The 23349-nt window shown below is 45.0% G+C and overlaps 1 protein-coding gene across 1 annotated transcript in view; it reads left to right on the top strand.

Moving 5' to 3' along the window:
* LOC147726678 (betaine--homocysteine S-methyltransferase 1) overlaps nucleotides 1-23349 on the top strand; it is a 48683-nt gene that overhangs the window by 14016 nt on the left and 11318 nt on the right. Inside the window, exon 2 of the mRNA XM_086960739.1 lies at nucleotides 10441-10573. Within this exon, the coding sequence (XP_086816865.1) occupies nucleotides 10441-10573 (133 nt within the window). The remainder of the gene's footprint in view (nucleotides 1-10440; nucleotides 10574-23349) is intronic.

The raw sequence follows: 23349 nt of genomic DNA, 5'->3' as shown, positions 1-23349 counted from the left end.
AACCGTCATCCTTTACATGCACATCTTGACTAGCCGTCTCTGCACCTTCATACACATGCTTATTGTCTTCCTACTGTTACACAAACAAAAAGAATCCTACTCGCAGTGGACAGGGAGTGTAGACCACGGATGTGGGGGACACTCGGTGTTTTGTAAAATACCCCTCACACACCAACAGGCCCCTTGGTGTCATGCTTCATCATCGGGGTCTTCGCACCCCTCTAACGGGATGTGGCGTGCTGCGACCTGCGACTACGCGGGAGCACTGAAAGTGTAGACTATGTGTGGTGTGTGTGATGGGAGTGGTTGGGTATTTCAAATGTGAGTGGTGGGGTATGGTGAAGGTTAAAAAGTACCTGGCTCGTATGTATCAGGAAAACTTTATTCATAACCTCGGGCTGGTACTATTAAAAGTGCAGTATGAGGTAGTTAATTGTCGTAATTATGGACATTATTTCTGGTGTGCGTCGACATGTTTCGGAGCTTGTGCTCCTTCAGGACGGGGGCACAACTTCCCCACCTTATTTGCGTTTCTCTACTAAAAGTGTAAATAACTAAAAGTGAAAAATTATTTACAGTGATAAACTAAGGCTATAATGTGCCTACAGCGGTATTGGTCCATGCAGTTGCATGACTCATTATGCAAAGATTTCTGGCTCCATGAGCATTTCAAGAAAGTCAGGGTTGGTTGCTAGATTCGTAATAGAATCGGGACGAGATTACCTCCGTGTTACCCCTTTCGCTGCTCTCTTACGAATCTAGCAACCAACCCCGACGTTCTTGAAATGCTCATGGAGCCAGAAAACTTTGCATAATGAGTCATGCAACTGCATGGACCAATACCGCTGTAGGCACATTATAGCCTTAGTTTTTCACTGTAAATAATTTTTCACTTTTAGTTATTTACACTTTTAATAGAGAAACGTGAGTAAGGTGGGGAAGTTGTGCCCCCGTCCTGAAGGAGCACAAGCTCCGAAACATGTCGACGCACACCAGAGGTAATGTCCATAATTACGACAATTAACTACCTCCTACTGCACTTCTTTTAATAGTACCAGCCTGAGGTTTTTAATAGTACCAGCCCGAGGTTATGAATAAAGTTTTTTCCTGATACCTACGAGCCAGGTACTTTTTAACCTTCACCATACCCCACCACTCACATTTGAAATACCCAACCACTCCCATCACACACCACACAGTCTACACTTTTAGTGCTCCAGCGTAGTCACAGGTCGCAGCGCGCCGCATCCCGTTGGAGGGGTGCGAAGACGCCGATGATGAGGCATGACACCAAGGGGCCTGTTAGTGTTTTGTAAAATACCCCTCACACACAGTGTCCCCCACATCCGTGGTCTACACTCTCCCTGTCCACTGTGAGTAGGATTCTTTTTGTTTGTGTAACAGTGCCCGTGGAGTAAGAATCCTATCTCTATACTCTACCTCCCTTATGTTGTTGTTTTGTATTGTCTTCCTACTTCACATCATCCTTCACTAATAATTCCTACCTTCCCCTGAAATCAAACCTTTAATTCTACAATCTTCCCTCCTGTCAGTCAAAGGTAGGACTACAATCACTTCTACTGTCTTCCAATCTCGATTTTAACAAACTGATTTTTTTTTCTGACTAATGTAGTTTCTTTAGCAACTAGCACCCTCTTTGTGCACACTCGCTACTGTGCCTTAGCAGCAACATTACTGATGATGGGTCTATTGTGGTTGCTATGTCTGTTAGCCACGCAAAAACCTGATACTGACAACTTCATCTTTCGGCTGTCTTTTGACTGCTGAATTCGAACTCATCATCTTTAAAAGTAATCTTTCAAACTTGTGTACCCAACCTATACGCCCCGTGTCTTCCAGATGTATATTTCCTTAAGGCCTTACACTCAGTACACCCCAGGAGGAGTTTGTTCATCTTTACAAACTTTTTTTGTGACTTAAATTAATTTACTCCATTACCATTCATAAATGCAGGACTGCGTTCATACAGATTTCATATTAACCACAGCTCCTTTTCCTATTTCTAGCCATTTCGAAAATCCACCCTAAATAACAAACTTTCCTGTCATTTCTTTAACCTGTGCCCAATCAGTGATTTCTGGGTCACATTTCTTGCGGTATTGAACACGAAATTGATTTCTCAATTGGTATCAAAGTATGTTGTCTTGCCTGCATTCTTACATAAACTATGCTGCCCCATCCTTTTCTAGCAAGATGTACCGACTGACCACCAACAGTGTCTAACCCCAATAGATTTGTGACGTAGATTAAGAATTGTTTCTGTTACGTGATATTGCCTTTTCTTTACATAGTAGTTATGACGCGTCTGGGCTACCCAAACTAAACTAGGTTTTTACAGCTAGAACTGCAAAAATGTGGCTTTCCGGTTTTACCAATACCCTAATCGTATTTTAGCTTCCAAATTCTGAAAGTATTTAGATCTGTAAATCTAGGAAATATCAATTGTCATTTTATTCTAAGGAGCAGGTGAAGTTCTTATTGCCTGCACCAGACTTTTTTCCGTCTAAGTGATTCCATGCAGATTTTCATGTGATAAATGTTACTTTGTAATGCAAATTCACATAGTGAATATTCCACATGTCCCTTCGTAGTTCGTACTAAAAACATTCTGTTACTTGGTGGTCTTGAAAGTACAGGACTCATATGGTTTTAGTAACTGGCATCAGCCTTAGGAAAACTGATCCTGTTTATGATCGAAATATGTATCTGCCTAACTGGAGAGAGCAAAGTTTATAGATGCTGTTAAAGGCCTAGATTTGGCCATAAAGGCTGAGGCAGTTGACGTTTTGTGTACTAAATCAAGTTTTCAATTTCAGCATCTCCTTCTGTAAAATGGGAGAAATCCTATTGAGATACCATCTTACCAGTGCGCACAGTGCTGCTAAACAGGTTACCGACCATGACTCAAACGGCCGTTATACACCTATACATTCTTTGCTGTTCCAACTCGAAGCAGATATTTTCCTTCAAAGCGGTGGATATATTCATATCATGCATATGTTCAGGACCATTCTTTAAGTTTTTATCTGCTATACAAACCTCAACATTCCGATATTTCCACTAAATACCTTAGTTAGTGAATGTTTCTAGAAATTTTTCCGGTATCTTTTTTCCCTCAGAATTTTTTCTGCTTTATTAGACGGGCAAATTTGTTTTCTTGTGCCTTTGGTGGGTCTCATATGTTAAGCACAAACTTGTCTTTGATACTCCATGTAGGAAGGTGGCTACCTGACTATGGTTACCCCAGATTTTTTTTGCCCTGTGTTTAGCTGGTTTTCGACTTAGTTGGCCTGGTTCCCTGCTAATCAGGGCCCCAGGCTATCTGCTCTCTCTGTAAAATGGATTCCATGTACCCTAGGTGCATAACTAGATTGGCTTGGGTCACCTTGTCAGCCCCTGTACAGAGCACTATAGGTGCCCAGGGCATAGGTGCATCCAAGGCCTACCAGGGGCTGCAGCATATCTTTTGCCACCCCTGGCTGGCTATCTAAATTGACACAACTGGCTGACCACTCAGCTGGGGCAAGTGGGTGTAATCACCCCTTGCTTAGATATAGTATACCTATATCTAAACCTATATCTGGACACATATATAGCCTGTAAGCCACTCCTATGGAAGGCCTCATCAATCCTGGAGGCAGAGTGCGTGGTTTTATGTGAGATGGTGCTCTGGCGTGAGCTGAGCCTGTCTGCAGCTGTCGGGAACAACTCCCTAAGCTGATCCGGGATAATGCCATACCATATACTCTTAAGCGCATTATAATCCTCGCGGTTATATAGCAACTTTGGTTTGGCTTTATCAAAACATGTCGTGTAAGGTGTCATACGAACTGGAATACTACCCCCTCGCCAGTTCTGGCGACGGGGGTAGCATTCCACCCTTCTAGAGGGAGAAGACATGTTACTTTACTGAAACGCGGTTGATTTAAAATGAGCCTCAGATCCACAAAATGGATGCCCCTGCCACAGACACGGGTCTGACCTCCTGCTGCTGACCGAAACCCGGCAGAGGAGGCCTGGACAAAGAGTTTCCTGTCACAGGGCGGTGTCAAACCACCCCAGACAGGAGATAGTGGATTGGAGTAGGGAGGTTTCAATGAAACCAGACACTGCCTGGGGAGCACAAGGCTGCCCCTTGCAGGATCCGGCCAAACCGGTTCTGGGGCCTCCCAGCCCCTGTCCCAGCACGGCCAGGATCAAAGGAGAGGGGTGTAACCACCCCCTTCCTGGGTCCCACCCATAGGAGGGGACCTAGCAGGATGTCCAACCCCCTAGATTCGAATAAGAGGGGGAGCAGTCCCAACGGACCTCAGATCATCCTGAAGAAACATAAGAAACGAAATCTGGACCCTTCGACTTTCTACACGACGTGAGAAGACTGAAGAATCTCCCTTGTGGTCAAGGAGTGACCACCCTGTGCAAACAGGCACCATCCAGCCCTCGACCCTTGCTTTGTTGCAGTTCCCGCCGGAACTCGAGCGACAGAGATCGACGAGATCAAGCTTGCCTGCCTTCTACCTGCCTGATCCACAGTCCCTGCAGAGCTGAGACCCGTGGAGGCGACCGGAAGCGTGGGGCACGCCATCTTGAAAAGGCCACGAGACGCTGACCGTGCGGCCCACGAGTGACCCTCGAAGCTGTACACCGGGGTTTGAGAAGCCCCAGCCCCGAGCTCCACTTGCACCAAAGCTCACCCCTCCACACTCGCTGAGTGCTGCGTGGGGCCCTTCTGCTTGTGTGCGCTCGACGCGTTGGCCCGGTCACTTGCCAGCTGGCTTGTGGCCCCTGTGCCGACGAACTTTGAAATCCGACTTGCTTTTCTGGTTGCTCCAGATCTGCACCAGCTCCTGTGAAAAGGAGCACCCACTCTGACCCTCCTGGTTCGAGTGATAAGCAATCTCCCGGTTCCGCGTGGATTGCTTTTGCCAAGTGCTGTTTGCTACAATCTTCAAGCCGACGGTGCTGACGGCGAGAGCCTACGTGGGACAGATCGTGACCTGCTCCTGGACGTCGCAGATGCCCCAGAGCCCACGTGACAGCGGAGAGAAGCCTATCGACAACCGCCTGATTGCGCCCGACATTGCCTGGTTCCACCCTGGTCACTGCTGAGTGACCCAGACTCTGTCCCCTCTGCTTTCAGGTACTTTTCTACATCGATCCACCCTTGGATCGCACCGGACACTTCTGCTTCACAGCGCCTGCAGCTGCAACAGCTCCAAGCACCCAGAACCTGCGTGACAGAACCCGACGCCACTTCGACCCTGTGCACCCACGGCCTGTGGGTGAGGTAACTTTGCAACGCCGGTGTCTTTACACTGGTACACACCTCTAGGGTCTGTGTCTAAAGTTTTGTGTTCCTAGGTTCAGCGGAAGTATCTTTTTATTCACTTTAACTGACTTTTACGCACCATTGACAGTGCATTGGTGCGCGCCGCACTTTCCGTGCTGCACCCGTCTCCTGTGGGCTACTCCCGACTTCTTCATTGCTTGTCCTGACTGCTCCCAGCGAATCTCTAGGCCCTAGGCCTAACCATTGTTCGTAAAGTGTTACTTATACCACTTTTTTGATATATGGTCTGAGTGGCCACCCGCCCTCATCCATAAACGTGCAACTTTATATGTTTAACAGTGCTTTTGATTTAACGCTTGTGCCCCTTTCCTCATAAAGAGTACTGGGGAGTAATTTAGAAATAAATACATATATTTTTATAATATATACTTGTGTGGTGTCCTTTCATTTGATTACAGGATTGTATGTGGTAAAACAGCTCGCTTAACACGACCTCTTAAGTTAAGCCTTTAAGGCTGCTTAGTCCATGCTACCACTAGGATAGCTTGTCTACAAGGTTGACTTACAACCTGACATCTTTGGGGTTTGTTTGGACTGATAACCAGTGGTTCCAGAATTGGAAACACTACCTATCAGGCCAACTTCTCACATTGGTGGCAGCGGTGGGATTTGAGCTTGCTGTTTGTTTTACCATTGCAATCTTTATCAAATTGAAAGATCACATCAAGTACCTCTAGGTACATATAAATCAAAAGCTTAGCATATTAAGTTCTACTGAACTTAGTAGTTGTAGATAAAAGGGATTAGCACACCCTGACTACAACTCACTAGCAAGGTACAGTAGGAAACCACTTAGTGTAGGTAAGTGCACCACTTACACCTCACTAGCAGTCATGTCTGATACAGGTAGAGCTTCAGGCTCTGCTCCTGTAGAAGTTGATCCTATAGGGACAACATCCAGATATGACAACCTTAGCCACAAAGACCTGAGTGCCTTGTGCACAGCCAGGGGGCTAAAAAAGGGCAGAGGCCCTACCATTCCTTCCCTAATAGCTCTAATGTGAGAAGTTGGCCTGATAGGTAGTGTTTCCAATTCTGGAACCACTGGTTATCAGTCCAAACAAACCCCAAAGATGTCAGGTTGTAAGTCAACCTTGTAGACAAGCTATCCTAGTGGTAGCATGGACTAAGCAGCCTTAAAGGCTTAACTTAAGAGGTCGTGTTAAGCGAGCTGTTTTACCACATACAATCCTGTAATCAAATGAAAGGACACCACACAAGTATATATTATAAAAATATATGTATTTATTTCTAAATTACTCCCCAGTACTCTTTATGAGGAAAGGGGCACAAGCGTTAAATCAAAAGCACTGTTAAACATATAAAGTTGCACGTTTATGGATGAGGGCGGGTGGCCACTCAGGCCATATATCAAAAAAGTGGTATAAGTAACACTTTACGAACAATGGTTAGGCCTAGGGCCTAGAGATTCGCTGGGAGCAGTCAGGACAAGCAATGAAGAAGTCGGGAGTAGCCCACAGGAGACGGGTGCAGCACGGAAAGTGCGGCGCGCACCAATGCACTGTCAATGGTGCGTAAAAGTCAGTTAAAGTGAATAAAAAGATACTTCCGCTGAACCTAGGAACACAAAACTTTAGACACAGACCCTAGAGGTGTGTACCAGTGTAAAGACACCGGCGTTGCAAAGTTACCTCACCCACAGGCCGTGGGTGCACAGGGTCGAAGTGGCGTCGGGTTCTGTCACGCAGGTTCTGGGTGCTTGGAGCTGTTGCAGCTGCAGGCGCTGTGAAGCAGAAGTGTCCGGTGCGATCCAAGGGTGGATCGATGTAGAAAAGTACCTGAAAGCAGAGGGGACAGAGTCTGGGTCACTCAGCAGTGACCAGGGTGGAACCAGGACGGAACCAGGCAATGTCGGGCGCAATCAGGCGGTTGTCGATAGGCTTCTCTCCGCTGTCACGTGGGCTCTGGGGCATCTGCGACGTCCAGGAGCAGGTCACGATCTGTCCCACGTAGGCTCTCGCCGTCAGCACCGTCGGCTTGAAGATTGTAGCAAAAAGCACTTGGCAAAAGCAATCCACGCGGAACCGGGAGATTGCTTATCACTCGAACCAGGAGGGTCAGAGTGGGTGCTCCTTTTCACAGGAGCTGGTGCAGATCTGGAGCAACCAGAAAAGCAAGTCGGATTTCAAAGTTCGTCGGCACAGGGGCCACAAGCCAGCTGGCAAGTGACCGGGCCAACGTGTCGAGCGCACACAAGCAGAAGGGCCCCACGCAGCACTCAGCGAGTGTGGAGGGGTGAGCTTTGGTGCAAGTGGAGCTCAAGGCTGGGGCTTCTCAAACCCCGGTGTACAGCTTCGAGGGTCACTCGTGGGCCGCACGGTCAGCGTCTCGTGGCCTTTTCAAGATGGCGTGCCCCACGCTTCCGGTCGCCTCCATGGGTCTCAGCTCTGCAGGGACTGTGGATCGGGCAGGTAGAAGGCAGGCAAGCTTGATCTCGTCGATCTCTGTCGCTCGAGTTCCGGCGGGAACTGCAACAAAGCAAGGGTCGAGGGCTGGATGGTGCCTGTTTGCACAGGGTGGTCACTCCTTGACCACAAGGGAGATTCTTCAGTCTTCTCACGTCGTGTAGAAAGTCGAAGGGTCCAGATTTCGTTTCTTATGTTTCTTCAGGATGATCTGAGGTCCGTTGGGACTGCTCCCCCTCTTATTCGAATCTAGGGGGTTGGACATCCTGCTAGGTCCCCTCCTATGGGTGGGACCCATGAAGGGGGTGGTTACACCCCTCTCCTTTGATCCTGGCCGCGCTGGGACAGGGGCTGGGAGGCCCCAGAACCGGTTTGGCCGGATCCTGCAAGGGGCAGCCTTGTGCTCCCCAGGCAGTGTCTGGTTTCATTGAAACCTCCCTACTCCAATCCACTATCTCCTGTCTGGGGTGGTTTGACACCGCCCTGTGACCGGAAACTCTTTGTCCAGGCCTCCTCTGCCGGGTTTCGGTCAGCAGCAGGAGGTCAGACCCGTGTCTGTGGCAGGGGCATCCATTTTGTGGATCTGAGGCTCATTTTAAATCAACCGCGTTTCAGTAAAGTAACATGTCTTCTCCCTCTAGAAGGGTGGAATGCTACCCCCGTCGCCAGAACTGGCGAGGGGGTAGTATTCCAGTTCGTATGACACCTTACACGACATGTTTTGATAAAGCCAAACCAAAGTTGCTATATAACCGCGAGGATTATAATGCGCTTAAGAGTATATGGTATGGCATTATCCCGGATCAGCTTAGGGAGTTGTTCCCGACAGCTGCAGACAGGCTCAGCTCACGCCAGAGCACCATCTCACATAAAACCACGCACTCTGCCTCCAGGATTGATGAGGCCTTCCATAGGAGTGGCTTACAGGCTATATATGTGTCCAGATATAGGTTTAGATATAGGTATACTATATCTAAGCAAGGGGTGATTACACCCACTTGCCCCAGCTGAGTGGTCAGCCAGTTGTGTCAATTTAGCCAGCCAGGGGTGGCAAAAGATATGCTGCAGCCCCTGGTAGGCCTTGGATGCACCTATGCCCTGGGCACCTATAGTGCTCTGTACAGGGGCTGACAAGGTGACCCAAGCCAATCTAGTTATGCACCTAGGGTACATGGAATCCATTTTACAGAGAGAGCAGATAGCCTGGGGCCCTGATTAGCAGGGAACCAGGCCAACTAAGTCGAAAACCAGCTAAACACAGGGCAAAAAAATCTGGGGTAACCATAGTCAGGTAGCCACCTTCCTACACTCCAACATCTCTATTCCTGGTCAGTTATCAACATGCTTGAATTTTTCACGTTTTCTTTTATTTGCACTCCTGTGCCGAGGTCAGTTGAGCTCGACATGTGTTAATTTACTTTCGCGGCTGAACACCATGCAAGATGGTGCAAACTCCATAGCAACTCAGTATTCCAATTTACAACGCGAACTTTTTTCCAGTGCATCACATGACGTCTCACAGTATGGCTACGATGTATGGTGTTTTTTTTCTCTTTATGGTAGGATAAAGGTCTGTTTCATTTCCTTGTTTACAATGGAAGAATTTCTTGCGTCTCATTTTTAACCCTTCTATTAAACTGCAACTGTGGAGTACTCTTGTGCTTGGGGGACTGGGTAAATACCACCAGGCCAAAACATGCGTTAACAGCAAGTTTATTTTTTTTTAAAAAATGCACATTTAGCTTACTTATTAAAAGCACTTTAAAAATGTAAATGTCTCTTTAAAAATTGGCAATCTTTGCCATTTCCGAGCTTCGTTTCACAGTAAGATGTGGGATTTTTTTTTTTGGTAGCTTTCGTGCTACAGCTGCTTTTGATCTAGATCTTGGCATGTCACTGTTGCATGCTCCCTTTTAAGTAACTAGAGCTTACTCAAAGGCGTCCCCCCTTGCACCACATTACGTCTCTAATATGGGTAAGTTTGCCAGAAGAGACTGCAAAATATTTGTAGGCAAAACGTTCCTCTTGATGGGGTTTGCATTGTCACTTCATACCACTTGGAGTTGTGCTTGAGTGCATAATGCTGGAGAGCATTCAAGGGTAGGAAGTGTCAAAGTTTGGAGCCAATGTGGAATGTAAGGCGTTTAAATGTGAACCATAGTATGCAGGCAGGTGCCCAACAAGATGAAGATCTGCATCTCCATGTCATTACTGTGACGTAGATGTGTCCTCCTGCAGCTAAAGGTTGGTTTAAACTACTCCTCTGAGTAGTTGTGGAGCATCGGGCAATGTTGACAGGACTATGGAAATGTTCTGCATTCCAGAGATTACCTCTGTCCTCCGAATTGATTTAATTCCTTCAACAGCAAAAGTTGGTTAGCTTTTTTTTATTTAGAATTTGGGTTTAGTCTACTTGCCCTCAAATAGCTAGTCTTGCATGGATGGTGCTGTAGGAAAGGGGCCTTTCTTAGGATAAAGCCAAACCTAAAATATTGCCCAGACTAGTTGCTCTAACGGATTTTCCAGTGTTAATTCTATGCCTACTTGGTTGTGTAGCACTGCAGTTGTAAGTTTTAAAACATTGTGGTGCAAACGTTTTGTTGGTTGCTTTAACTTTCACAATGTTACTCTTTTTTTACGCAGGGTATTCTGGCCCGTCTGGATGCTGGCGAAATAGTAATTGGAGATGGTGGTTTTGTGTTTGCATTGGAGAAGAGGGGTTACGTGAAAGCTGGACCATGGACCCCAGAAGCTGCAGTGGAGCACCCAGAAGCAGGTTGGGATCCTTTGAGTTGTTAGACTAGCAATTGCAATGGACTTCAATATGAGTGTTTGCACACTTTGAGATATCGAATCAGCATCCAGACTAAAGTTCATCCGGACTAGCCTTTCCCACCATTTGTAGGCTATTGACAGTCACATGCAAACTTGTGACCACCAAGCTACAAGGTTAAAAGGTTGCACTTTATTGTTCAATTAATTAAAATCGTTACAATATACTACAGTTTCCATGTATAAAGTAAGTTAAGACTGAATTTGCTACTAGCTAAAAAAAATTGTCCTTGCTAGAACTAACGTGGTTCACTCTTGTCTGGTGGCCTGGTTTGCACGCCTTTTAAAAGGATCCTATGCCCAATAAAATTGTTTATTTTATGGTGACTAGTCGTGTAAATCATAATTTATTTTGGGTTTCGTGGAAAAATGAAGCTGATATTGGTATATTTCCACATTTATTTAACCAATAAATATGCGCTCATTCTTGAATGCCTTCCAGGTATCAGAGCTGAAGATAAATCAGTGCATTATATGAAAATGTGAATTTCAGTATCAACCTTTTGCATATCTAGTGCTGTTAAAGCTTCTTTTCTAAAATTCCTTTCCTTTTTTGACCCCCTAATCAATCCACACATCTATTGGCCTGGCAGTCATGGCAAACGGTGTTTAGAATTACTCAAAGCACCCCAATTTCCGTTTTATCCACATTTAAAGATAAATACAGAAAAAAATTGTGTTGTCTGTATTTATCTGTAAAAAAGGAAAACGGGGAGCCTTAATAATAGTCACTCTTGCTTGGTGGCCGACTGGTTAAATTTTGTGACTTTAATGGTTTGTGTCAGTGCAGCCCGAATTGAAGCTATGAATTTCCCTAGTCAGGCCAACAGCACAAATTGAGACTTCTCTGCATCGTCTGAAGCAGTGAGACCTACAAATTGGGAGTAGCAATCAGTGCTGCTCTCTCGACAACTTTTGGGCAGCAACACAACAGATGAAGCCAAGATTGGCTATGGTAACTACAAAGACAACAGGCGATTGAGATGTCTCTTGGCGGGCCCAGGATGGATTGAAGTCTACACTGGGAAGTGCGAGCAGTCTCGTGTAGGTGATTCAGGACTGTCGAACCTTGCTCAAAGTATGGCTGAGAATTTCCCAGGATGTCTGAGGCGTCCAGTGTGGAGAGATTGGGTCAGAAGTGTAGACTTTCCATGTCCCTTTAGAAAGATTCTCTTGACTGGAGTTCTTTTTCCAGGCTATGGCTGGGAAACCAAAGTTGTGCATGTTTTGGACTTCTATTTCAAGCCGACTCGTAGCTGCTGCCAAGGGGAGCCGCCCTCTTCAAAGATTGTTTTGAGCCTTCACTGAGGTTGCTGAGACATGCAAAGTACCAATGTAGTATTTTAATGTGTCCCCTGAGCAAATGATATCTGGGCAGACAAGTCCCACCTCCAGCCTTACCCTGGCTCTCCTGGCCTGTCGAGGGAATGCTAGAACCTTCTATGTTTTGGAGGTTCATGAGGAGCTTCTTTAAATCGCCAGGAAAGACTAGTACTACAATGAGTACCAAAGTGTACATACCGGTCTCCCAGTACCCTTTTTGTTCTCTAGCATGGCTCATTAATGTAGCATGACCTGTTGGTGTACGCAGTCAGCCCCCTTACTTAAACTAGGAGTTTAAAGAGTGGAAACTTAACAAGTTCACTTGAGTTATTAGTGTTACTGGGAGGAGTGTCAAGATGACTCCAAGCCAGATTAAATGATAAAATTAGAAGCAGGTGGGCACCCCTGTGTCACACTAACAAATGTGTGCACCCCAATGATCGCTATAGCTACGTGACTGTTTGAGTGCCTGGTGGGAGATTACTTGTAAACCCAGCAGGTCCAGTGTGATGTCACTGTAACCAGATCATTCAAAGGCTTGATGCAAAAGCTTGAATGCTGCAGTTGGATTCTTGGATGCCTGCAATTGGGTTGCTACCTAGTGGGGGTTGAGTTGATTTGCTGCCATTAGCTGCTTTCGCCTGCTGTCTGCCTGAAGGTCCATTTTGAATGCAACTCATTGGAATGGATGTCTACTTTGTGAGGATGCCAAGCAATGTGACCTTCTTTGAGACCATTCATTAGCAGCAGGTCTTAAATACTAGCTGACAAAACGCCGATTCCAAGATGGCTACAAAAGCAAGCCTGGATGAACTTTCCTAATGGAAGCTCATTCAGAGGCTCAAGAGGGCTTACACAGCCTAAGGGGAAAGTGTACAGATGTCCTCTAGAGCTAACATTCATAATACAATGGATGATTTGGATCGGGCTAATTTTGTTAAATGAACAAGGGCACCACAAAACTCAAAGGGTGTAAATAAACAAATAGGCTATAGGATTGTGTAGGACTGTTTAAAGAATAACCAGGCAATTACATTACCTGTGAGGGAGGTCATCTAAGAAATGGCAGCCTTATTTTGCATTGGCAGTTCATAATCCATTGTATTTACATTCCAGATGGCACTGTAGCCATTGTGATTTGCTGGTTACTCGAGCATGATCGCACAACGAGAGACCTATGTGTATCTACCATGGACCATGCAGTGACCACTAATGGTGTTATAAATTAGTGTACGGCACCAATTCATAATATTAACCGTTCTGTCTTTTTCAGTCAGTGACTGTTCATACCTTATGGAATAATGTAAAGGTAATCGGGGGAATACATGGTTGGAGCACACAAAGGTTTCTAAATTGGAGGGCTGCTCTAAAAATGTGCTGGGAAAAGCAGTTGGGAAGCTATTGTAGCTTACAAAACTTGCTGTTGCCAAGGGTGTCGCACAATTACTAAAGTGCTGAAATTGTCTATTTCCATTAGCTAAACACCAGTCAGGGCGCTGCAGTTACAAGCATGAACCTTGTTTGTCGTAGCATATATGCACTGTGTGAAGCTATTTTTGATGCAATGTATGTTAATTACATGGACTAGTTTTACCCTGTTTGTCTGGCTACAGACTGCATGATTTGTAGCCTGAGGTCTTATCAGTCAATGTCAATCTTTCTTTGCTTAGATGTACGACCATCCAAGCTCATAAGATACCAGTTTATATACCGCAATGTATAATTAAGACCGAAGGAGTGAAATTTACGTATAGGATAAAGACTAATCATGCAGCATAACATCAGCAGTTTAAATTCATGATACATAAAGTTTAAGACTACGAAACACATTGCTGGAGACTCATGGCACTGAAAAAGAAACAAGCCCTGTTAGTGCTAACTAAAAGATCTTTCTTTAAGTGGTTGAACACATTTGGATCTGTAGACTGCATACAGTGGGGAAAATAACAAGAGCTTAGTAGTTTGGCTGGATGTCCCGTCACAGTGGCAAGGAGGCAAAGATGAGAACCACGACCCTGTGACTTGGAAAGCCAAGAATGAATTGCTGTGAAACAAAGTTTAAATCTGAGATCTCTTTATGCTTAAAAGATGGGGCTCCATGCCAGTGCTCGTTGAAAAAGCTATGTAATGTTGGACTGATATCAATAGCTTTTTCCGATCTTAACTCTTCAGGTTCTAAACTGCAACTTGATCAGCTCAAAGTGCTAATGTCGTTTGTATCTACCATCCCAGATCTTGCAAGGATAACTTAACCTACCTTAACCACGGAATGGCCTGTGCATTACTTTGTTTCAGACTATCTTCATAAATATTGCGCATTAATTTCAAATCCTGAGTACCATATTTTAACTCTTAGCGTGATGGTAGCTAGCCCAGGATATCTTCCAGGAAACCTAGCCCCCTTTTTACTGTGCAGGTTCATGGTGTATCTCGGGAGCCCTACGTCTAGTACAAGTGTGTTTTGTCTGTGTAGATGTCACTGGGACGTAGCCCCACACCAACTCAATGCATGACCACTGACACTTTTATATAGCATACTAGTTCTTTATTTGCGGCCCAATTTTTGGGTGAAATCTATAGAGCGCTTCGCATACTGCCACAGTGAGTTGTGACCTCTGGTTTGCCAGTCTATCCGAGGTCAATTCGCCGAAAAATAAAATACCTAAATAAGTCCGCATTTTCATTATTGGTTTGCCTCCTGTAACGACTGGATTCTCGAACCAGATGGGATCAGCTCCTGAGAGCCCCTCCAACCCAGTCGGAACGTATTCGCCTCCCTCCTTGGAACGTATTTACAATGGGTATATGTATATGTATGTACATCTCGTACCTAAGGATGGGGAAAATAGCAATACACATGCATAGGTTTTCTACAATATCCCATTCATACCAGCTAGTCTCACGGCCACTTAGGCCCAGACTAATCTACCCTGGGGCAGTTCTAATTATGTACCATTACACACTGATCACCATCAGTGCTCACTCGACACGCAATCCGGTGTGCCATACACACTGAGCTGCAGCCCCAGTGCTCTTTTTATCCGGTCCACAATCCGGCGGACATACACACTGGTTTCCCTCCCAGTGCTCGCTTACTTACAACCCGATCCGCAATCCGGCAGATCTACACACCAGTCTCCCACCTGGTGCTCTCATTAACGCCGCTTACCAACGACTATCACTCTCCTATGAATACCTTTGGAAGGAATCTCTCATTGGCTACTCGGGATGATACTACAATAACAGGAATTAGCACAGCTTGCCAAATTGAATCCTGTACCTTCTGCTCTCAGCATCAAATGGTCCCTCTCTTCCTCATTATTCAGTCACCTCTTACCTGACCGGGATTTACATCCGTTCATAAACTATGTCTGACTAGAAGACCAGGTTACCCTGATTGAACAAGAATACAAGGCACATGTCGGTTCACTAAGAACTGGGGTATTTTATTACAATTATAAACACAGCACTATACTATAACATATATCCTGCAAAGGAAAGTGAAAGGTTAGAATGTGCACACTAGAAGTAATGGTCAGACATCACCTTGTGGACACGAAGTCGGGGTTCAACAGTCATCTAGGTTCCCTTCTCGTCTGTGCCTTGGCTCGTCTTGGAATCACACCTCAGCAGTCACGAGTACACTTCTGCACTGCTATGCTCTGTCTCCTCTGCTTCCCTCCAAGTCACTGGAACCTTCCTCTTGATTAACTGCTGTCTCTGTCTCTAATCGCTCTGCGCTACTTCTCCTTCAATCTTTCTCAGAGTATCAGCTTCATGATCTTTCTCAGACTTCAAGATGGCGACTGTCTGCCTGGAAATAATGGCATTGATGCTACCGGCTAGCTGCCGCCTACAGACTGACTCACTGCCTAACACTTTCGCTAATATGGAAGCTTGTCCTTTCATGGAAAGTTACGGCCAGTAACCTGCCGCCCACCAAATTCTTGTACCTCCCCATACCAAGGACACGTTGCCGGCCGGCCTGATGTTGTGTCTTCGGAGTGGAGAAAAATAGTCTTTCGATGAGGGCCAGCCTGAGCCGGTTCTCTCCAAGCGAACACTTCGAAACTAAAACATTACACTTGGCCTAGAAGCCTCTCAAGCTGCCGGGGCAGAAAGCAAGATGGAGTCTCTCCCGTTTGAGGCCTACAAGGCCCGAAATAAGCATAACTCCATAGAAGGTATACTAACACTCTTGCAAAAGGACGGATTATCACTAATACTAATGAATCTATCCCCTAGCTTAAGTTTATAAGCCCTGATCTAAGGAAAAGGGTACGAAAATGCACTACTGTGCCTTATGAATAGGCCCTGTTTATAGTTCTAATCCCTGCACTAGGAGGGTAATAGGCTGGAGTCACCTTCAATCATTCTCCCTCAAAGGAGGGCCGAAAAAGTCGGTCAGAACACTTCACCCTTGACTCCAGTCTATTAACCATTCTCTATATGGAACTAACATCTGTAGAAGAATAATAGGAAACAAAACTAACTGATCTATTCCTCTTGCCAAATCTACAATATTGGAGTAGAGAAGGAATACACTGAATAAAGCAGCAAATAGCTACTAAAATACAAATAGAAATCATAATACCCCCTAATATCTGTCGTAGGGAATGTAAGTCAGGTAACCAATTGAAGAGCCAGTCAAACCAGCCCTGATCAATGTTTTCTAACCTCTGCAGTCAAGTCGTGGAGTTTGTCAATATGGGCCTGGATTGATTTGGTGTGGTCAGACAAATTAAAACAGCAAAGACCCTCAAAGTCAGAACAGTCCTGTCCATGCTTTAACAAAAGATAGTCGATGGCTGCACGGTTCTGCAGAATTGCTCTGTGTTCACCCTGGGCATCTAATAACATGTCAGATAAAATGGTAGAGGTTTGGTTAATCGATTTTACCATCCAACAGGCCATTTTTCCAATGGATTTCGCGTTGTAAACAGCCAACGCTGGGACACCAATGATTGAGATAGCTAAACTAAGGTATTCAGATTTGGAATAGAGATGTAAGTAAGAATCAGTCCTCATGTAACATCATAGAATCACGGACTACACGGGAATAGGTATTGGGATGTGAGGAAAACATTAATAAACTCAGTCTAGTGATGGCACACGGAATATAGGGCCAGGAGGAATTGCCGCAGGAAAAGAGCCAACCAGAAGGTAACAACATTGTACGGTAATGGCTAGGAGCAACTACTATACTTTTGCAGGTCATGTTATTTTTAACAAACACATGATTTTGGGAGTCTTCGTAAGCACAGCAAACGTTCATGAGCCGAAAAGAAGTGGCGGCTCTCAGTTTTAACTTTACACATTCAGTAATTGCCTTAGGATCACAAGTCAAGAAAAAGCACAAATCACCCTGCGTGATATTATACGTAGTGATCTGAGAATGAATTGGGGGAATGGACTCAAAGAATAGTACAAAAGGGACAAAATTCATTGGCCGCGAAATCGCCAAGAATAACATTGGGTCGGGCATTTGATATATTGAAAATATGCTTTAAAGTCTCCATCGAGGCAGGGACAGCAACCAAACAGGTCGCTAAAATGTCAGTTACGGAACGCATGGGTGTCAGGCAAAAATGCGGAGAATTAGTAATTCGTTTGGCTAAGGTGGTCCAAAAGTTTGATGAATCCCACGCAACAGAGGAACGCGGTACTCAGGTTCTCAAATCAACCAAAGTCTGTGGGTTCTCTCCTCTCCCGGCGTAGCAGACCAAAAGGAGTCCAACACCGGCACATCCTGCAGCAGCAGTCCAGAGAGTGATCTGAAAGAAAATCAAATACAGGCATTATTCATTCTCCTAAATAACATTTGTCAGCCGGGACAGCTTCCCAGCTATCTTTCCCTGGTCTCATCACCAAAATGGTGTTCTGACCGGTTGCAATAATTTCAGCTTGTTTAGGCGATTGCACCCATATTCTTGCTCAGGGATTATCAGAGGAACCAAATCCTTTTCGGCCTCGCACAGTTAGTAAAGTTGGGGCAGTGCCTTTCTGAATCTCACCACTGAAAACAGGCATGATTAGCAATTGAGCAACTCGGTCAGTCTTTTGAATCGATAAATCAACCTCACTGCTATTCAGCAGGAGGACCTTAATCTCTCCCTGATCACTGTCAATCACTCCAAGTACTTGAACACCTTTTAAGGCAAGGCCCGATCTAAGGGCGATCAGACCAAAACTTCCAGCTGGTATACAGAGACCAACGCCAGTCTCGACAATGATTCGGTCTTTACTCTTAACCCCTTCCATGCTCATGACTAGCTCGGCTCGTCATGGAGTGGCCATTCATTTCAATGGAAATTACACATAAATCCCCTGAGATGCCCTAGCATCCAAGTGGTTAAGTACAGTGTCATTCATGGCATGCAGGTCCAAGCCTGCGGAACCTGGGGTTGCTCTGCATGGAGCCAAAGCTCCGGGGGAAATTTCCCAGTACATTACAGTATTGCCAATGGTGTTGGGTTTCGCATCAACATTTGGGGGAAACAAACGCATCAAAGGAGATTCAGCATGTAACAAGGGACGATTCAGAATTAACAATGCTTGAAATAAATAATCCCGCCAGTTTTTATATCTGTCGTCAGTTAACTTTCGCAACTGTTCTTTAAGCAAACCATTCATCCTTTCAATCAGGCCTGATGCCTGTGGATAATAAGGAATATGAAACACCCATTCTATATTTTCTGCACAAAATTCCTGTACCAATCTTCCACGAAAGTGGGATACATTATCAAATTGAATTTTGAAATGGAACACCATAATATAATATGATTAATGCCAATGTTTTAATAGTATTTACTTGGGTAGCTTGTTTACAGGGAAAGGCCACCAAAAGGCCACTAAGTGTCGACAATTGTACAAACATATTGACAATTTTTGCTCATAGGGAGCAGGCCAATATAATCAATCTGCCAAATTTGAGCTGGCAATTTTCCTCGATGTAAATGACCTTTAACAATTTGTGGTACTTTTCGTTGTCTGGAATGTTGACAGATGGGACAATGCAGAATGGCATCTTTAATGTAATTTAAAGGAATATAAGTTCTTCGATTGGCGGCCCACCTGCTAGTGGCTCTCTCTCCGAAATGTCCTGCTTTCTGCTGGGCCCATTTCGCCAATCCCGCCAAATCAGAATCTTGAATGTCCACCACTGCCTCAGCAATTTTAGATTTCTCATCTGCAATGTTATGAAAGAATTTGTCGAAGTCTATCGGGGTATGAGCATCCACATGAAAGATTGTCACAGTACTCTGTGGGAGCATTTCCCAAATTTCTTGCCATAATTCTTTACCCCACAATTCTTTTGAATGCAACTCCCAATTATGAGAATGCCAAGTTGGTAACCATACCGCCAGTCCATTAGCTGTGGACCAGGAATCAGTGAAAATATGACATGTGCCAGGTAGTTCCTGTTTCAAAACTTGGTAAACTGCGTATAATTCAGCATATTGACTACTCTTTCCTTCACCAGTTGTACTCAGCAATTTCTGTGTGATAGGATTATAGGACACTGCCTTCCAATGCCGTTTATCTCCAATAAACCTCGCTGAACCATCCGTAAACCACACATGTTTTCTGTCCTCCCCGGACAGATCATCAAATGGCTTACCCCACTTGACAGGAGATTCCTGTACTACAGGTACGGAGCAATCACTCCCAGTCTCATTCGATGGCGCCTGCGCCACTTGCTCATGTAATGCTGCCACACCTTTCAGACCCACACGTGCCCTGTCCTGAATGTACAATTTCCACTTAATCACGCCTCTTGAGCATGTCCAATTCGATGAGTTTTCGGCGAACTCAAAACCCACTGCATGATAGGAATTTCACGTCTCAATCACATGACCTAAAGTCAATTGCTTGGTATCCACCAGAGCCCAATAACACGCAAGCAACTGTTTCTCAAAAGGTGTATAACGCTCACCAGCCTCAGGTAACTTTTTAGTCCAAAAACCTAACTGTACTTTTTGTCTGCCTTGCTTTTGCCACAGACTCCAATTTGCATACAGACCTTGTACAGACACATTCAAATCCACATCACCCTCGCCCACAGGCTACCGATCCAAGGCGTACTGAATCGCTGCTTTTGCCAAATTAAATGCATTCTGTGGTTCACCCCATTCAAACGCATGCTTTTTGCGAGTAACTTGATATAGAGGAGCCAATATCTGACTCAAATGGGGAATATGTTGACGCCAAAAACCAAACAAGCCAATGAAGCTCTGAGCTTCTTTTCTATTCCTTGGAACAGCAAAATCTAAAATTTTTCGTTTAACCTGCGGTATCACCTCTCTGTTACCTTCATGCCAATTGATGCCTAAAAACTTATCGGGATTAATTTCCCAACCTTTTTCACGTAAGCAGTCAAGGATCTGATCTAATTGGGTCTGAACTTGATCTTGTGTTTCACCTTGAATTAAAATGTCGTCAATATAATGACACACTTGAATTTGCGGGTGTACAGTTACTTCGGACAAATGCTCCGCCACCAGCCGGTGACAGATCGTAGGACTATGTACATAACCTTGAGGAAGACTCCTAAACGTCATTTGACGCCCATTCCATGTAAAACTGAATTGTTCCTGACACTCGGGGCAATCAGAATTGAAAAGAAAGCATTAGCAATATCAATGGACGCATACCATGTACCTGGATGCTCTTGGATTCTTTCAATTAAAGTAACAATGTCTGGTTCTGCAACAGTCAAAGGGGGTGTGTTTATTCAGTTCTCGATAATCAACGGTCATGCGCCAAGAATTATCGCTCTTGTGCACGGGCCAAACGGGATTATTCCAAGCAGAAGTAACCGGAGTTATAACTCCTGCATCAACCAAATCCTGAATTGTGGCACTGATCTCTTCATGGCCACCTGGAATACGATGCTGTTTCTGAGAAACCACTTTTGTAGCTTGGGAATTTTTATGGGGGGCATTCGTAAACTGCCAACCCGTACGGGTCTGGACAATATGTAGTGTTTAGTTCCAAATTGATGACAACCGTCATCCAAATGCAGTCATTCCTTTTAAAATATCAATTCCAATTATATATTCCAAGAGTGGAACAACTAACACAGAATATTCTCTTCGGGGAATTCTACCTATTCTTATTTCAAGTGTAGTTTGCACTGCGGGAGTCTCCTTTCCACCTAAACCAGTAATTGTGAAAAATTGGCCTTTGAATTTCTTTGATTTACCATGAATTAAAGTGGCCTCCGCTCCTGTATCTACCAATGCTCGGGCCCTTTGGATATTACGATGTTTCCAAAAAATTTCAATATCTACATAGGGTCTATTTTCTTTGTGAGCCCACCTGCGTACTGGAGCTTGACCTATTTCCTAGTCATTTTTACTGCGTTCTGTCAACCAAGACAAATCAGGGTAAATGCTCTCAGGTTTCTTGGGTATCAAAATATCCTGTTCATATCCATCTCCATTACAAAATGGATTTTTGTCATTTTCATAGTACTGTGAATTATGATCAGAAAGCCTGTGACGATCCTCCCTTCTCCTCAACTCAGGGGACTGATCCCTTTCATCTCTATCTGTTGTAGACACGATCATCTCTCCCCCTTTCTTTTTTCCCCCTCTCTCCCCCTTACTTTTTCACAACGAGGGGAATCTTCACGCTCATAGCGCCGTCCTTCACGGCGATCAGAATCCACACGACGCCTGTCGTCACCACTATCATCAGAACAATCACGATCACAATCATTCTTCCGCACACGATGGGCACCCTCCTTTCGATCCAAACCACGCTTACGAAACATGTCCCATAAGCGATTATTAGGTTCACCGTCAATGTCTTCTCTTTTCACACCATCAGCCAGCAGTGCAAGAAACCTATCACATCGAATTTATAATCTCCAGCAGTACGACCCTCCGGTCTGGACTGCCTCTCAGGTTTAAACCAATCACCCAAGTCACCAAGCTGACGGACAGATTCAAGCACCATAGACAAAGGATTGCCAGTTTGATTAATTAACAAAGTCATCATAACCTGCTTATAAGCAACAGGGGAAGAACTGATAATGCGATTGCGCACAGAAGATGTCAATAAGCCATCCAACAACCTGTCAGCAGTACTGAGAAAAATCGCAGTTTTCATCAACTCTTTCAAACGCTGCGACGCATCGCGCAAAGTATACCACGGCTGGTCACTGACAGGCCAATCAGACTCAGTAGGGTATTTGTGATTACAGCCATCAGTCGCGAGCTGGAGTAGACTAATTTAGCCAGCACCATTAAAATTCTGAAAATGATCTTGTACAGTAGAATCAGAACTCAAAGAGCAAAAACGCAAACAATCACCTGCATCTAGCATGATACCTGCAGCACCTAATTCATAAAGGCGCACCATCCACGTAAGCAAAGTCTCACCAGGCCGTTGTCGAAATCGTTGCAAAATGTCACTAACTTCCTGTTGAGTAAAATCTTCAATACTATCCATATGAATACCATTAGGATTACCAGGAGCCTGTTGTAATTTGCGTCGCAAAACCGGGTGTGCAGAAACCTCCGGACGAGCCTCCGAAGAAGCCCGAGCCATAGATTTAGAGGAGCAATCAGGAGTAGGTACGTCATCGGAACGGGAAGAGCGACCACGGTCGCAAGAACCATCGTCTTTGTCACAAGAAGCAGATTTACAATCACGTCCAGAGCGAGAAGACTCGCGCCTGTCACTCTCGTCAGCCGAGGAGCCAGAATCATTTGAGTTCCAGATATTACCATCCCACTCGTCGGGGTTCCAATCCAGTCCGGCTTTCGCCACGACCAGACGCACCTTCCGTTTAGAAACACGACCACGACTGTTTCTATATTTGTATTTCGCAATTCGAACAGCAGCCCTTTCGGCTATAGTCTGATAAGTCTCAAGTTTGTCGGCAAGCAATTTATTTTGACATCGCAAAAGAGTATGCGCATTCTGCACTTCAACAAACTTCTCCTCCATATCCACAAATAGTTTTTGTAATTTCACAAATTTCTCATGAAGCATTCTGTATGCAGTCAAAACAATCCAACCTCTGCAACCTAAAATAGGAAGCTCATCACCCTTCACTACCGGTGCGTTTTGCAAGCAAGAAACCACATCAGCCGGCTCCGCCAGCTCCAAACAAGAAGTCCAATTCTCACCTAAACCAGTAGAATCGGCCCACTCACGGGCCAAGGCCTCGTAAGGCGTTGATTCCCAGCCGGGAATTTCAACAGGCAATTTGAAAGATTTCGATTTAGGCGAAAACATTTTGACACACACAAAATATATATACAATTATCAACAAAGAAAATACGTACGAGCCGAGCGCAAACCAACAAGATCAAAACAATACAGCGCACACAGGCTTCGTAAACAGTTCGTGACGCCAGATGTAACGACCGGATTCTCGAACCA

This window comes from Lissotriton vulgaris, chromosome 3_1 (assembly GCF_964263255.1).
Source record: "Lissotriton vulgaris chromosome 3_1, aLisVul1.2, whole genome shotgun sequence".
Classification (NCBI taxonomy): Eukaryota; Metazoa; Chordata; class Amphibia; order Caudata; family Salamandridae; genus Lissotriton; species Lissotriton vulgaris.
The sequence above is the reverse complement of the archived record's forward strand: the minus strand, read 5'-3'. Positions and strand labels throughout refer to the sequence as shown.